Source organism: Balaenoptera physalus (assembly GCF_965194825.1).
Source record: "Balaenoptera physalus genome assembly, chromosome: 2".
NCBI classification, from domain to species: domain Eukaryota; kingdom Metazoa; phylum Chordata; class Mammalia; order Artiodactyla; family Balaenopteridae; genus Balaenoptera; species Balaenoptera physalus.
In genome coordinates, this window is record NC_138883.1 from 122,131,497 (window position 1) to 122,147,002 (window position 15,506).

The 15,506-nt window shown below is 50.2% G+C and overlaps 1 protein-coding gene across 4 annotated transcripts in view; it reads right to left on the reverse strand.

The window, feature by feature from the left end:
- Window positions 1-465: 465 nt before the first annotated feature.
- LOC309655505 (OTU domain-containing protein 7A) overlaps window positions 466-15,506 on the reverse strand; it is a 381,768-nt gene continuing 366,727 nt past the window's right edge. For all 4 annotated transcript variants that reach the window (XM_082450780.1, XM_082450781.1, XM_082450779.1 and 1 more), the window contains 3 exons: window positions 6,415-6,529; window positions 6,156-6,240; window positions 466-5,058 (listed from right to left, as the gene is read on the reverse strand). In XM_082450780.1, the coding sequence (XP_082306906.1) occupies window positions 3,625-5,058; window positions 6,156-6,240; window positions 6,415-6,529 (1,634 nt within the window). In that variant the 3' untranslated portion in view covers window positions 466-3,624. The remainder of the gene's footprint in view (window positions 5,059-6,155; window positions 6,241-6,414; window positions 6,530-15,506) is intronic.

Genomic DNA, 15,506 nt, shown 5'->3' on the forward strand with positions numbered 1-15,506 from the left:
CCAACTTTTCAGAATGCCACTGGAGCCACTGGGTGGTGATAGGTAAGAAAAATGTCCACAGTAACTTAGTGAATAGAAAGTATTCATTTAAGAGGAAAGATGCAGTACCAAAATCCAGGAGCAGAAAACAAATCAAGCTTTCCATGGAAAAAGAAGAGACATTTACACAGTTCCACTTTCAGAGGGGATTTGAACAAATAGCAGAAAGCGTTTCACCCCCAAGAGCCCACAGCAGAGCCCCACCCAACCTAAAGTTAGCCCTCCAAGGGGGTAACCCTGTGACAATATAAGGGTGCAAAATATTGCTCTCTGGCATATTCAGAAAATAATATAAAAATAATTTCTATAGTACAGTTTAAACTTGGCTTGTAAAATATCAACATAACAGAGCATAAAATCTACAAACAGAATACACTTAAAAACGCCTTCCTTTCACAATATATTATTTTTTAAAAAGTCATATACCCAGGTAACGCAGTTGCAGGAAGTGTGAAGCAAATGACTGAAATAGCCTCCACTGGGGTTTAGAAGTATCTGGGATCCTTCTGGAAACTTGCTGTCACTTAAGAGACATCTGACCTTTCCAGAAAGGGAAGTTTGGTCAGGCCAGCCCGGATGGGGAAGACGGCCCACAGGTGGGGCAGCTGCTCAGCCCGTGTCCAGGACCTGTGCCTAGGTGGGGCTCATGGCCTTTCTAGAATCGGGACTGGCCGTCTTCCTTTTCTCTAGCACCCCCAATCCACTTCCTTTTCCTCCCACTCCACAAAGGGTCCCCAAGTCACAGAAGGGCATTAGAGGACCTCTTGACCCACATGTGAAAAACACAGCAGTTTCTAATAGTTCCCGTCCAGCCTGATGAACTCATTTGGCCTGAGAGATGTCTGGCCTGGGACCAGGGCTAAAGAGCTCTTGTGAACACTGGGGCGGGGGTGGGGTGGGGTGGGTGGCTGGACCAGCACATCTAAGGGAACAGTGGGCTCTCTCAGTTTTTAACACTGTTTAGAGGAAGGATGGATCCAGATCTCTCACAAGAGGAAACGCCTATTTTTAAACGATGTGGACAGAGGGCATCGTATCAGATGGGAGTGACACCCACAGGCGCCCTGCACAAGGAGCGGCCGGTGCAGGGGTCTTCCACGTTGCGGGGCAGGGGGGGAGGGGAGGGGAGGAGCCTGGGGGTGGGGTCTGGGGTTGGATCTCAGGCTCTTATTTATGGCACATATATCAGATGTGGGTGTGGTGGTGGTGACTCTGAAATCCAAGGAGCTAGAACAGGTCACTGTTTTTTGATTTTACCTACAAATTACACTGCCTGGTTTTAAAAGTTTTCCTTTTTCCTCTGGTACTACAAAGGGACCATTTTTATTCTCAGTTTGCCTTTTTTTTTTCTTTTTTTTTTAACCTGGCAGAGAGCATGAGAAAGATAAAATATTTGCACAGCCAGTTTTGGAAATTTCTGGTTGGCTGTTTTCATGTTAAAAAATTAAAAAACAAACACGAGATTACTTTCTGCCTCCTTGACTTCTTGTGCGTACGTGTTTGGCTTCTGAATGCACAGGGGGGCATTTTCCAGGCTGGCTGTTCCACCTTCTGTGAGATGCAGGGCAGGAACTGGCGTCTACACGTGAAGCAATATTTATTTCCTGTGACCTCACAGCTTTGGATGGCAAAGCAGTTGGTCAGCATGATGTGAAGAATCAGTCCAAAGAGCTGCCACAAACCCTCTTGATGAGAGAATTTTTAAAAACTACTTTTTTTTTTTTAACAAAAGAAACCCCAGTAATATGAGGAACATGAATGTTAGTAATTACCACACACTGAAAGTATCGTTTAGCACGAAAAGTAAAACTTTCAAAAAATTTAAGATCCTATTTAATAAATAATTTTAAGGAACCACTTATGTAAACCTTGAATAAATTACTGAAAACTCCACGTGCTGTGGATAATTAAAAACAAAAAGGAATTACTCACAGGAGATACTCAAATTAGTTTATTATATCAATAATTATTCAAACAAGTTAAAAAAAAATCCCCTTCTGTATTTTTTTTTTTTTTCTTTTTCTGCTCTTTATATCGGGGGAAAGCATCCTTTCTAGAGAAGGAGAAGCTGGCGCCAACGAAGAGATGGTCTACCTCCTGTGTTTTCTGAAGATACACCCACATCGAAGCTGGGTGCTTTCTCCTCTCTTTCTTGGGATTATTAGAGGCTATTCTAAGGCTCTCACAGGTTTTAAAGGATTCTTTTGCTAGTGAGGATTTTACCCATCGTATCTGTATTTCTTGGAAACGAGATCTTTCCCTAGTGAGGCAGGTTTAACGCCTCAGTGTCCTTGGCCAAGAACGGTATTCTCCAGAGGTAATCTTGGAAGGAAGACGCTGCATATTGCTGCTCAGAACAGGGTAGCTAAGGACACATTATTTTTTCCTCAAGAAATGTAAGGAGGCACCAAAATAGGGACCGCTCAGGGATGGGGCTGCCCCTAATGTGTTCTGGAGCCACAGTCAGGGTTACCCGCACCCTGCAGAGGGTACCCCAATGGGAGCGGTGCCCCTCCACCTGGCTGATCCCAGACAGATGCGGGTGGAGGTGGAGGTGGGGGTGGGCTTCCTTCCCGGCGGCCCTCAGCCCCTTCCCTCTGGAAAGAGGCGCAGGCCGGGTTTCAGGGCGGCCTAGAGGGGGCTTACAGAGTGACCGCAGGGTCAAGTTCTCGCCTCTCTCCTGGGGCACCGATGGTCGCTTCCTAGGGGCCCCTCTGGCGACAGAGCATTGTGGAAGTGTCTTCGAAGGAGAAATGTGAGCGGGCTGTCATCTTTGCTCATATATGGTCAACTCCAAATTGTGAGTTCGGAACCTTGCCTTTGGGCCCCAAGGTGTCTTTGGAAAGCTCCTGTCACCTGAGCTGCCCGGCACCGGGAGCGATCGCTACACCTCACCGCGCCCTGCGAGGTAGGTTGTCCGGTGCCCATCCTACAGACGCCCACGGCTTTGATGGCAGTGTGAATGTCGCTCGAGCCGGGGACTGTGGGAGGAGATTTTGCTTATGAGATGGAGCCGTGTATTCCTAAAGGATCACAGGGACCACCGGGGCGCCACTGGGAGGCCAAGTGCCCTGTCCTCCAGGGGCCCGGGAGGGGCACAGGTGGGAGCCCGAGGCAGAGCCGCCACCGCGGTCCCGGGGCCGCGCGTTTGCTTCGAAACCCTGGGTGGCAACAATCGCACGCAGGTGACCACTACATGGAAGAGGTCAGTCGCTGGGTTAGGGAAAAAAGCCAAAAAAAAAAAAAAAAAAAAAGGCATGTAAAACACTCCCTTCTAAAAACAAAGGGCTGCAAATTTCTTTATTTCTCTTATTGAAGAACAAAAATACCCTTGCAATGGCTATTGAGTTTCCACAGGTACGAGGCAGATGCTAGCTAGCACACCCACTTCCAACAGTATGACTTGTTTCCTATCCGTCTACTACCTGAGTGGCGTCAGTGTAGGTTCAGGCACCATTAGAAACGTTTGACCAAACACGTACACAGCACGGACAGAGGATCGCCGGCCTCCCGGTGGACCAGGGCGCGGAGGAGACACCAACAGCGTGGAGAGGACAGCCCAGCCGGCGGGGCCGCGGCGCACGCTCAGGGCCGGGCCGCGCGCGCCTCGCGCCGCCGCCGCAGCTCCTCGCGGTAGCAGTACGAGCAGTAGTGCTCGGTCTCGGCGCGCCCGTAGAACGCGCAGTTCTCGCGCTGGCAGCGCCGCTGCGCCGGCCCCGCGCCGGGGCCGCCCCGGCCGCCCTCACCGTTCGATCGCGCGGCCGGCGCGTCGGCGTCGGCAAACTCCAGACCGTCGCGCGCCGCGCAAAAGCCGTTGGTGTAGGTCTGCGACTTGGGCTCGGCCGCGCCCGCCGCCCCCGCCGCGCTGGGCAGGGTTATTGGGACGGCGCGCGCCAGCGACTCGACTGTGTTGACGGTGCGCAGGGCAGCGGCGCGCGCCGGGCTGTAGCTCTGCGACGACAGCGAGCGGTTCTGCTGCGGGTACGTGGCGCACGGCCGCAGCGCGCCCACGGCCGGGGCGCACGCCTCGTCCCGTGCGCCCGCCGCCTGCACGTGGATGACGCTCTGGCGCCCAGGCGCTGGGGGGCTGCGGCCCGGGACCGGTCCACTGGCACCCGCGCGTCGCGCGCCGCCGACGGGGCCCGGGGAGGCCGCGCCGCCCGCCGCTGCCCGCGCCGCCCGCGCGCCCGTCGCCGGCCCGGGGCTCGGGCGCTCCTTGAGCTTGAGCACCAGCTGCGTGGGAGGCCCGGCCGGCGGGCCCGGCGAGGCGCGCTCGGGGCCTGGCGCGCCCTCGCCCTCTGGCCTGCGCGGCGGCCGCTTGGCCGTGGAGGCGGCGGCGGCGGCGTCGCGGCGCCGCTGCTCCTGCTCGGCGCTGAAGCGCTCCTGCGCGCTGGTCAGGTAATAGCCGATCATCTCCTCGTGGAACTGGTGCCGGTGGCTGGTGAGCAGTAGGCCGGCGAATATGAACTTGCGCTCGCCCTGCATGGCGGCGCGCAGGATGTTGAGGCTCAGCTTCACGTCCGTGCTGTATTTCCAGGCGTCGCCGCGGGGCCCGCCGCCCTTGTCGGCCGGCGACGCGCCCGCCGTCTTGTCCGTGGGCGACGGCGTGGTCTTCTCCGAGGGCGACGTGCTGGCCGAGGCGCCCGACTCCTCCTTGCTGCCCTTGCGCGCCTTGGCCTTCTTCTCCTTGCCGCGCTCGGGCGGGTCGTTGTGCTTGCCGTTGGCGGAGTTGGCGCGGCTCATCTTGCCGTGCACCAGGCCGCCCAGGCCGCCCATGTTCTTCTTCAGCTTGATGCCCAGCGTCTTGCTGAAGCTGCCCAGCTTGTTGGCCACAGAGTCTGCGCGGGTCTTGTCCTTGTCCTTGCGCTGCTTCTCCTTCTCCTTGTCCTTGCCATTCTTGCCGTTATTGCTGTTGGAGTTGCTGCACACCGAGTCGCGGTCCGAGTCCAGCGAGTCGGGCAGGGACTGCACGTCCTCCCCCGCCGAGGCCGTCGGGGACTCTGGCTGCGCCAGAGGGGCCTGCAGGGGAGAGGGAGGGCAGGGAAGGGAGGAGGTTAGAGATCAGTTGGCCCCACGCTGTCGGTGGAGGCAGACCCCGCGGCCGCGGTGTGGCTTCCAGCCTCACTGCCCCAAACCCGAGCTGTGTCCCAGCCTGAGAGTCTCCTGATTCTCGATCTAGAGCTGCTGCCTTCACATCCCTCGTGGGGGCGAGAAAAGAACACCCACAGCCACGTCATGACATACTCCAGGCAGCTGGACTCTGGAGCCAGACTGCCACTGACTGTCACTTGTGCCGTCAGTAACATGGGGTATCGGGACCTGCCTCAGGGAGCCCTGTGAAGTTTAGATACACGTAAACGCTGGAGTACAAAGCACTCTGAACAGTCCCAGTTTATCCTGGGTACTGTGTGCCGGGCACTGCCCTCCTTGCTTTCCTCATGAAACTTAAAAAATATTCGTTACGAGCCCCACTTTATGGGTAAGTAAATTTATGTCTGAGGAGGACCAATTATTTGTAATCTTTTTTTTTTTTTTTTTAAACAAATCCCTTTTCTTGGGACTTCACTACTGGGATCACAAAAACAGTCAGATACATAAAGAGAATCCCTCTTAGCATCTGGAGGCAGGGCCAGCATGGGTCCTCCCTGGGGGAGGGGGCCAAGTGAGGCGCCAGCCCCCTTTCTCACAGCCCTCCCCTCCTGGAGGGGAGAAAAAGAGGGGAGAGAAAAAGAAAAGGAGGGGGTGCCGAGGAATCGCGCCCTCGGTTCCCTGCGTTCCAAGGACCCACACACAGTTTTATAGTTAATTCCGCTCCGTGGCAGCACATCGTGTTCCGATCTCGGCAAGAGAGAGTTTTGTGTTGTGAGTTGCCTACGGTTTGTTTTCTGAGTGGGCGTGTTTATTCCTGTCCCTCTGGAGAAAATAAGGGGACAAAAACTCCCCTAGCCGTAGCGCGCGCCTACGTCCAACTCGCAGGCACACGCGCACAGAGGCACGCGTTGCAGCCGAGCCGGGGCGGTGGGGCGGCAGGGCTGCGGGCAGGGCTGGGATCCACCTCGCCTGCCCGCCCCGGGCCGAGTGCGCCTGCCATCCGTCCCGGCGCGCGCCAGGCTCACCCGGGTCTCAGAGGGGATCCGGATCCACGTCACATTCATGTAGCTGTGCAGAAGGTTCAGCTTGGCTTCTAGCGACAGGATCAGGCTATCGAGAGAGGAACACCGAGTGAGATGCGCCCCAGCTCGCCCGCGCGCACCCCGCCTGCGCAGCCAGCCAGCCCCGAGGAGCAGGGGTGCCGTGTCCAGCCCCTCCCCGGGAAGCCCGGAGACAGCCCGCCCCGTAGGGTGCTAGGGGAGCGGACACAGGGTAGGGTCTTACTGGGCCAGCCGGGCGTTATCATTGTCGTCTTTCCCCCACTCCCAGTCCTTCCCGGGGTCCACCGCAAAGTGCAGAGGCAACAGCTTGTGCTCTGAATCCGTCAGGGGGATCACGGCTGGAACGCAAAAGAGAGAGACCCGTGCCAGGTGGCCCAGGGAGGGGGACGGGAGGCTCGAAGTCCCCGCGACCCCCAGGGAAGACAGGAAAAGGCCACCGAGACCAGGTGTCTCCATGATTGAGGAAACCGAATGGAGGTGTATACAGGACCTCTACGCCAGCGGGGGTGTTAAGGCCGGAGGTTTCAAACGCACCACTAACAGTTTAAAAAGTTTCCTCTTTATTGTGGACGCTGAAGAGCAGTTGGAGACCTGGGCTTGACCTGGGTCAAAAGGCAGGTGCCGTCCTTGGGCAGCAGACAAAAAAAAAAGCTATTACTGCTTCTGTGGTTTCTAACGAAGGACCCAGGCCAGACAGCGCACTGAGCAAGGTCACCTGGGAGGGGGCTTGGGGCCAGGCCCGGCCATCTCCTCCCAGAGAAGGGGAGTGAGGGCTGCCTGCCCACCTGCTCGTTCGTGAGTTCATGCAGCAAGTCTGTGTTGCTGCGGGAGCTCACATCCTGTACTGGGGACAGCATGAACAGGTGACATACAGCTCAGGCTGTCAGGTGGTGATAGCGCCCTGAGGGCGAACAGCAGCCTGGGGGAGCTTTGGCAAGCTTTTCTAGGGCTGACCAGTGAGCCTTCTGAGGAGGGAGCGTGTAGGTGGACAAGGCAGTGAGGAGAGATGGGCTCCTCACTGCACCCAGGGACTGATTCATCAAAACACACCCCTGCCCTGGGGGAACCTGGGCCCTCCTCAGAAAGGCTGGGCTGGAGGCTGGTGTTTACAGGTTTGTCTGGGATCTGCTGGGAGCTTCTGGGCCTGGTGGGATCAGCTCCCTAGTGACGTGCTTACTCTTGTTGTCAGGGGCAGAAAGAATGCGGGGAGAGAACGGGAGCCATCCCATTTCTGCCCTCTGGGCAGCAGCCTTGCGTGGGGACTGCACTAAGCTCCCCTGCAGGCCTCACCTGAGCGTCAGGCCCCAGCAGAGTAGCACAACCTGGGGCGCCGCCAGGCCAGCTGCTAGGTTTGCTGGAGCTGGGCTCCGTGCCAGTGGCTGGTGGAGAGAGCACTGGGTGCTGCCCTGAGTGCTGCCTGGGGAGCCAGCCTGCCCAAACGCTGGGGCTGGTACGTGTGGGTGCAGGGCCTGGTGCACCTTTAGGTGTGACACTCAGACCCTGCTGGGGCCTCCACAGGGAGGTCTCGCCTCCGCTGTCCCACCGGCTTGGGAGGCAGGTGTGGCCGGGCCCCTTTCTAGAGGGGGAAGCGGGCTAGGAGCTGAAAGCTCGTGGATGGGGGCCTCCCTGTTTCAGGCTTATCCTTGCCCATTCAGGCCCTGGAGCACCTCTCTCCTGCTCCTATGCTGGCGGCCAGATGTTGCCTGTGCCTGATTGAACACATGGGGCCTCCCACACGCTGCTTTCCTTTGGCACCAAGAGCCCCATCTTTGGGGACACTGAGCCGCCAGGCACCACTCCAGGATGCCTTGCTCCAGGGGGCCTTGCTCCTCCCTGGGGTTTACCCTACCTTCTCCTTACTCCTCCACCTCCCCCCTCCCCTCCCCCCACCATGCTGGTCATGAATCTGGTGTCACTTCCCCAAGATTCATGACAAGGGAGTCATGGCAAAAACAGAAAAGACAAATGAATAAATAATAAATACATAACATCTATGATTGAATACCGTTAATTATTGATTTTCTGGTAAGAAATCAGAAACATTGACCCAGTGCTGCCTTCCAGTTGCTAAGGACACACAAATAATCCTCTTCCTCCACCCCAACCCCTAACCCCTCATATAAGGGAAACACAGCTTTGCTCCAGATTTTCCTTTTCATCTCGATGTGGCTGGGTGGCACTGTGCTCTGGTTTGGGAGGTCAGGGGCTGCTTGGTCTGCCTTGGCCACAGACTGCTCAGTCCTGCCTTGATGTGGCTGTGACACACAGGCTGCCCTTCCCCGGCCTGAGCTGCAAGGTAGTCACACCCAGGGAGGGCTGCAGGATAGCTCAGGACCAGCCTCCCTTTGGCCTTACCCAGGAGCTAGTCCCATAGTTCCAAGGGTCACCACGACAACAGAGAGAGGGTTGTCCCGGCTTCCCACCCATGGGTGGGGGCAGGGGGTAGAGGCTTCCTCTGTAGACAGGGCAGCATGGCTCCCTGGAGGGCTTGGTAAAGGCACCCACTCCAGGCGCCCATGCAGATGGCCAAACCAGTGTCCAGGAAACGGGCCCAAGGACTCTATTTTAAATAAGCCTCCTCTGTGGGTCTTAAAATCAAGCAAATCTGGGAAACATTGTTTTAGAATAATAACCTGTTAGGAGCAGTTTCTGTGGGTGCAACGTGGGCGATTTTGGGTCTGGCTGTCCACCTTCCCACGGGAGAGGTGCCTTGAGGGCGCCTACCCAGGCCCCCACCCTAGCATGAGGAAAGAGCACATGCTTACTCGCACCCATGGGACGTGAGCAGAAGTGCTGTGGGAAGCCCTGGGCAATGTGGTTAGGGGTGGGTGCGCCTTCTCCCCTACACCCCTTCCCACCGTGATGCCTTCAGATGATGGTGGCTGTACAAGATATCAGGAATGGGCTCCTGACTCCCCACTTGGAGGGGACCTGCCTGCCCATCAGGAACACCTGTTTTAGACTTTATCTGCAGGAGAACCAAACTTCTATCATGTGAAGCCACTGTGATTTTGGTTTATTTGTTTCAGATAAACCAACTAAAGTGGTACAGCTCTACAGCCCTCTCAGCCTCCCTACCAAAGGGCTCCTGGAAATTCCTACACTCAGTAGCTGGGCTGGAATGGACTTCCTGGACTCCCCACCCTGACGCCCCCAGCTCCCCTGCCCCAACACACAAAGCAGAAGGTTGGAATCACCTGAAGGTGCTAGAGCCTGACCACCCAGCAGGCTCCTGGCAGCCTCTCAGCCTGGATGTCAGAAGGCGTCTTCTGTGCAGAGGGCACAGCTGTGGCCCGCTGGTCAGGGCTGGGGCTGCAGGGCCCAGGAGCCCCACCTGTAGCTGTACAGCCTAGGGCGGCCTCGAAAACAGGCCTTCTGTGAGCCTCAGGTACTTCTGTTGCCTGTGCCTCTCACTTTACAGACCTACTTTTCCCTGTTGGAAACCTGGCCTCACCCAGTGAGAGGGGGAGTGATGCGGTGACTTGCCCTCTGGTGGCAAATGTCAGGAACAGCAAATACTTTTCAAAATAAACCTGCAACCTTTTTTTTTTTTTTTTTTCCCTTTGAAAAAACTCTCTTCTGTCTTTTAACCTGGAAACATATAGGCATCCTCTCAAACTAGCCTGGACAAAGGATAACCGAAGCAGCAACCAATTTTCAGTACTTATTTTCCAAAAAAGAGTGGAGACCTCTGGTTTCTGTTTGGGATGTAAAAAGCCGAAGGAGCAATGTCCCACCAGTATAATAACAACAAGCTAGACAAACTGCAGATTCACAACTTTCCTTTAACCCGTCTGAGAGCTGAAGTCACAGGCAACTGGCTAGCCACAGGTGGAAAGACAGGTGCCTTTGAGGTGGGATGGACATGAGCTTAATTGGGCCCCACTAAGCTGGACCCCACTAAGAAGAATTCAGCTAAAATTGTTAACAAGTTGGTAAAGGAAGGGTGTCGCCTAGTGAAAGAATACAGAACCTTGGGGGCCACAGACATAAGGGAAATTCACAAGCACTTGCAGGCCCCTCTCCATGGGACCTGACCTGGTGCTCACAAAAAGACTGGCCAGAATTCTGAGAAAGTGTCCTTCATGGACCTTTCCCATCTACTAAGGAAGGAACTGCAGAGAGCAGGGCAACACACACTGTTGGTCTTAGGGCACTGGGCCTTTCCAGTCACTCCCTCCCCCCAGATCCAGGGACACAGCACCCACCTAAGATAGAGGCTTAATCAGAACAACAGAAACATTACCCTTCTGGGCTCTGCCTCCTGCACCCAGGCTAACAAGCTGTGAGTAATAGCAATCTAGTGCTAGAAAAGGGGCAAGAATATGGAGAGAGACCCTCACCAAGGTGAGGCTCAGCACAAAGGTATAGCAGACAATGAGAAATACCAGCCCCACCTTAAACACAAGATATAACTAGAAGAATTTGAAGGCTGGATAACCAGGGCAGCATCAGATCCTGACTAGGCTGATCCGAACCCCATGCAGCAAAAGGGAAGGAATCAAAACGATCTACCTTAGTCTTTATTGCTCTACTCAAGATGGCTAGCTTTCAACAAAACATTTTTGACATAAGAAAAGACAGGAGAAAACCAACACATTGACAAGAGACAAGACAGGTGACAGAACAAGACAGATATGACACAGGTATCGAAACTATAAGACGTGACTTAAAATAACTCATTGGGGACTTCCCTGGTGGCCCAGTGGTTAAGACTTTGCCTTCCAATGCAGGGGGTGCGGGTTTAATCCCTGGTCAGAGAGCTGAGATCCCACATGCCTCGTGGCCAAAAAACCAAAACGTAAAATAGAAGCAATATTGTAACAAATTTAATACAGATTAAAAAAACAAACAAAACTGATTAATAAGTTGAAGACTCTAATAGAAAAAGTAGATACCACGCAGAATTTGATGGTTAATTTCAGCAGAGAGTAAGAAAGAGTCAAATCGAAATGCTAGAAATAAAAAAACACAATAATAGAAGTAAAGAATGACTTTGAGGGGCTGATCAGTAGACTTTATACACCTGAGGAAAGAATCTGTGAACAGTAAGATAGGTCAATAGACATGAACCAGATTGAAACAGAAAGAGAAAAAAGGCGGGAGGGTTGCAGAACAGAATACCCAAGATCGGCGGGGCAGTATCAGATAGCACCAGATCTGTGTAAGTGTAATCCCAGAAGGAAAAAAGAGACAGAAAAAAACAGAAGATATATTTAAATAAATAATGGCTGACATTATTTATCTAAATATTTCCAAAATGAATGACAAACTCTACCACAGATCAAAGAGGCTAAGAAAAAAACAAGCAGGAAAAACAACAGCAACAAATCTGTATACATAGTATATTCAAACTGCTAAAAACCAAAGACAAAGAGAAAATCTTTAAGGCACCAGAGGAAAAAGACACATTACATACAGAGAAACAATTCTAAGGATCACAGCAGACCTCCCATGATAAAACAGGTAAGACAGAAGACAATGGAGTGATATCTTTAAAGTGCTGGATGAAAAAACCCTGCTAATCCAGAACTCTATACACAGCAAAAATATTTCTGAAGCATGAAGGAGAACTTTCTCAGACAAAAATGAGAAAACTCATCCTCTGTATACCTGCACTAAGAAATGTTAAACGAAATTCTTTAAGGGGAAAAATATGTTCCCAGTAGAAACTTGGATTTACACAAAGAAATGAAAAGTGATGGAAATAGAATAAATGAATTTGAAAATAAAATTCAGTTTTCTTCCTTTCAATTACTCTAAGAACTAAGGCAAAGACAGCAGTAGTGTATTATGTGTTTACAGCACATGTAAAGAGCTTGATAATAATAGCCCAGAGGATGGGAGGGAGGGGTTGGGAATACATTGTCATGAGATCTTTATACAACACATGAAGTAGAATGTTACTTGAAAACAGAGTCTCAGTAATTAAAGATGTTCACTGTAAACCCTAGGGAAATCACTAATAATTAAAAATACAGGTATAATAGTAAATCAACAGTGGAGATAAATGGAACCATTAAGAAGCTCAATTAACACCAATGAAGGAAGTGAAAGATCCTTAAAAAACTAAAAATAGAACTATTGGGTTAGCCAAAACGTTCGTTTGGGTTTTTCCATAAGATGTTTGGAAAAACCCAAACGAACTTTTTGGCCAACCCAATACCATATGATCCAGCAATCCCACTCCTGGGCATATAGGCAGAGAAAACCATAATTCAAAAAGACACATGCACCCCAACGTTCATAGCAGCACTATTTGCAATAGCCAAGACATAGAAGCAACCAAAATGTCTATCAACAGAAAAATGGATAAAGAAGATGTGGTACATATATACAATGCAATATTACTCAGCCATAAAAAAGAACTACATAATGCCATTTGCAGCAATATGATGGACCTAGAGATTGTCATACTGAGTGAAGTAAGTCAGACAGAGAAAGACAAATACCATATGATATCACTTATATGTGAAATCTAAAAAAAGGGTACAAATGAACTTATGTACAGAACAGAAATAGAGTTACAGATGTAGAAAACAAATCTATGGTTACCACGGGGTAAGGGCAGGGGAGGGATAAATTGGGAGACTGGGATTGACCTATACACACTACTATATATAAAATAGATAACTAATAAGGACCTACTGTACAGCATAGGGAACTCTACTCAATACTCTGTAATGGCTTATATGGGAAAAGAATCTAAAAAAGAGTGGATATATGTATAACTGATTCACTTTGCTGTACACCTGAACCTAACACAACATTGTAAGTCAACTATACTCCAATAAAAATTAAATAAAAAAGTAAGAAAAAGGAGACAGGGAAAGAAAAAAAGAACAAAAAACAGATGGAACAAATAGAAAAAAGCTAGCATTAAATGTAAATAGTTAAAGTGTACCAATTAATAAATGACATTGTCAGATTGGATATAAAAGCAAAACTCAAGTATATACTGACTGTAAGAAATCCATTTTAAATATGAAGACATACAAAAGTTAAAAGATAACTAATAAAAAAAAAAAAACTAGAGTGACTCCAGTGCAAGGCCTGTTACCAAAGATATAGAAGAAACTAGAGTGACTCCAGTGCAAGGCCTGTTACCAAAGATATAGAAGAACATTACAATTCTCCATGAAGCTATCACAATCCTACATGTGTGCATGGGCTTCAGAGTACATGAAGCAAATACTAACAAAAATGAAAGGAGAAAGACACATTCATTATGGTTGGAGACTGCCACTTTTCCCTTAGGAAACGACAGAACAATTAGACAGAAAATCAGCAAAGATATAGAAGACGGAACTACGTCATCAGAGACCTTGAATTAGTGGACATTTATGGAACCCAATTACAGCAGAACACGCATTCTTTTCAAGACCCCATGGAATATTCACCAAGGTGGAACATATTCTTAGCCAACCTTCACAGATTTAAAAGAATAGAAATCATAAAAAGTTTGTTCTCAGACCATAACTAAATAAAACTATGTACCCATAACTAAGAAAGATATTTGGAGAATCCTCAACTAGTTGCAATTTAAACAGTGTGCTTCTAAATAATCCTATCGGTCCCTAATCCCTGTCCACCACTGTGATGGTTAATGTTATGTATCAACTTGCCTGGGCTAGGGGATGTCCAGAGAGCTGGTACACATAATGTCTGGGTGTGTCTGGGAGGTGGTCCTGGAAAAGATTAGCATTTGAGTTGATAGACTGGGTACAGAAAACTGCCCTCACCAACATGGGCAGGCATCATCCATTCCATGGAGGCTCGAATCGCACAAAAGAGCCAAGGAAGGAGGAATTTGCTCTCTTTGTTTGAGCTGGGACATTGATCTTCTCCTGCCCTCAGACATCGGTGCTACTGGTTCTTGGGCGTTTGGACTCAGACTGAATTACACCACTGGCTTTCCTGGTTCTTCAGCTCGCAGTCAGCAGATGGTAGAACTTGGCCTCCATAATTATGTGAACAAATTCCTATAATAAATCTCCTCATATATATATCTATATGTATCCCATAGGTTCTGTTTCTCTGGAGATCCCTGACTAACAGAACCACTGATCTGTTTTCCATCTCTATAATTTTGTCATTTCAAGAATGCTATAGATCTAGAATCATACAGAATGCAGTCTTTGGGGATTGGTTTTTTCCCTTCAGCATAATTCCCTTGAGATCCACCCAGGTAATTGCATAGTCGTTCATTTTTATTGCTGAGTAGGGTTCTGTGGTATAGACAGTATGTTGAACCGTGCACCCGGGAAAGACATTTGGGTTGTTTCCAGTTTTTGGATATTACAAATAAAGCGGCTATAAACATTTGTGTACAGGCTTTTGTGTGAACATAACTTTTCATTTTTCTGGGATAAATGCCCAGGATTACAATTGCTAGGTTATATGGTAAGTGATGTTTACTTTTATAAGAAGCTGCCAAACTGTTTTCCAGAGTGACTGAACCATTTTTACATTCTCACTAGCAATATAGGAGCAATCTGGTTATTCCACATCCTCTCCAGCATTTGGTGTTGTCAATTTTTAAGATTTTAGTCATTCTGATAGGTGTGTAGTGATGTCTTACAGTGGTTCTAATGTTGATCATCTTTTCATGTGCTTATTTGCCATCTGTATCTCCTCTTTGGTAAAATGTCTGTTCGTGTCTTTTCCCATTTTTTATTTGGATGGTTTGGAGATTTTTTTTGCTATTGAGTTTTGAGGGTTCTTTGTATATTTTAGATGTAAGTTCTTTGTTGATATGTGATTTTCAAATATTTTCTCCCAGTCTATAACTTGTCTTTCCTTCTTTCTTCCTTCCCTCCCTTCCTGTCCCCCCCCCCTTTTTCTCTTTCTCTCTTTGCAGAGCAGAGGTACAAGTTATTAATTTCGTCTTTTTATTTTGATCATTCCAATCCCAAAAGACTGCATTCTCTGTATGATTCCAGTTATGCAGCATGCTGGAAATGACAAAATTCTGGAGATGAAGAACAGATTAGTGGTTCTATTAGTCAGGGATCTCCAGAGACACAGAACAAAAAGGACACATATATAAGAACTCTTGGGGCTTCCCTGGTGGTGCAGTGGTTGAGAATCTGCCTGACAATGCAGGGGACACGGGTTCGATCCCTGGTCTGGGAAGACTCCACATGCCACGGAGCAACTAAGCCCGTGAGCCACAACTACTGAGCCTGCATGCCACAGCTACTGAAGCCCGCAGGCCTAGAGCCTGTGCTCCTCAACAAGAGAAGCCATCGCAATGAGAAGCCCGCACACCGCAATGAAGAGTAGCCCCCGTTCGCCGCAACTAGAGAAAGCCCA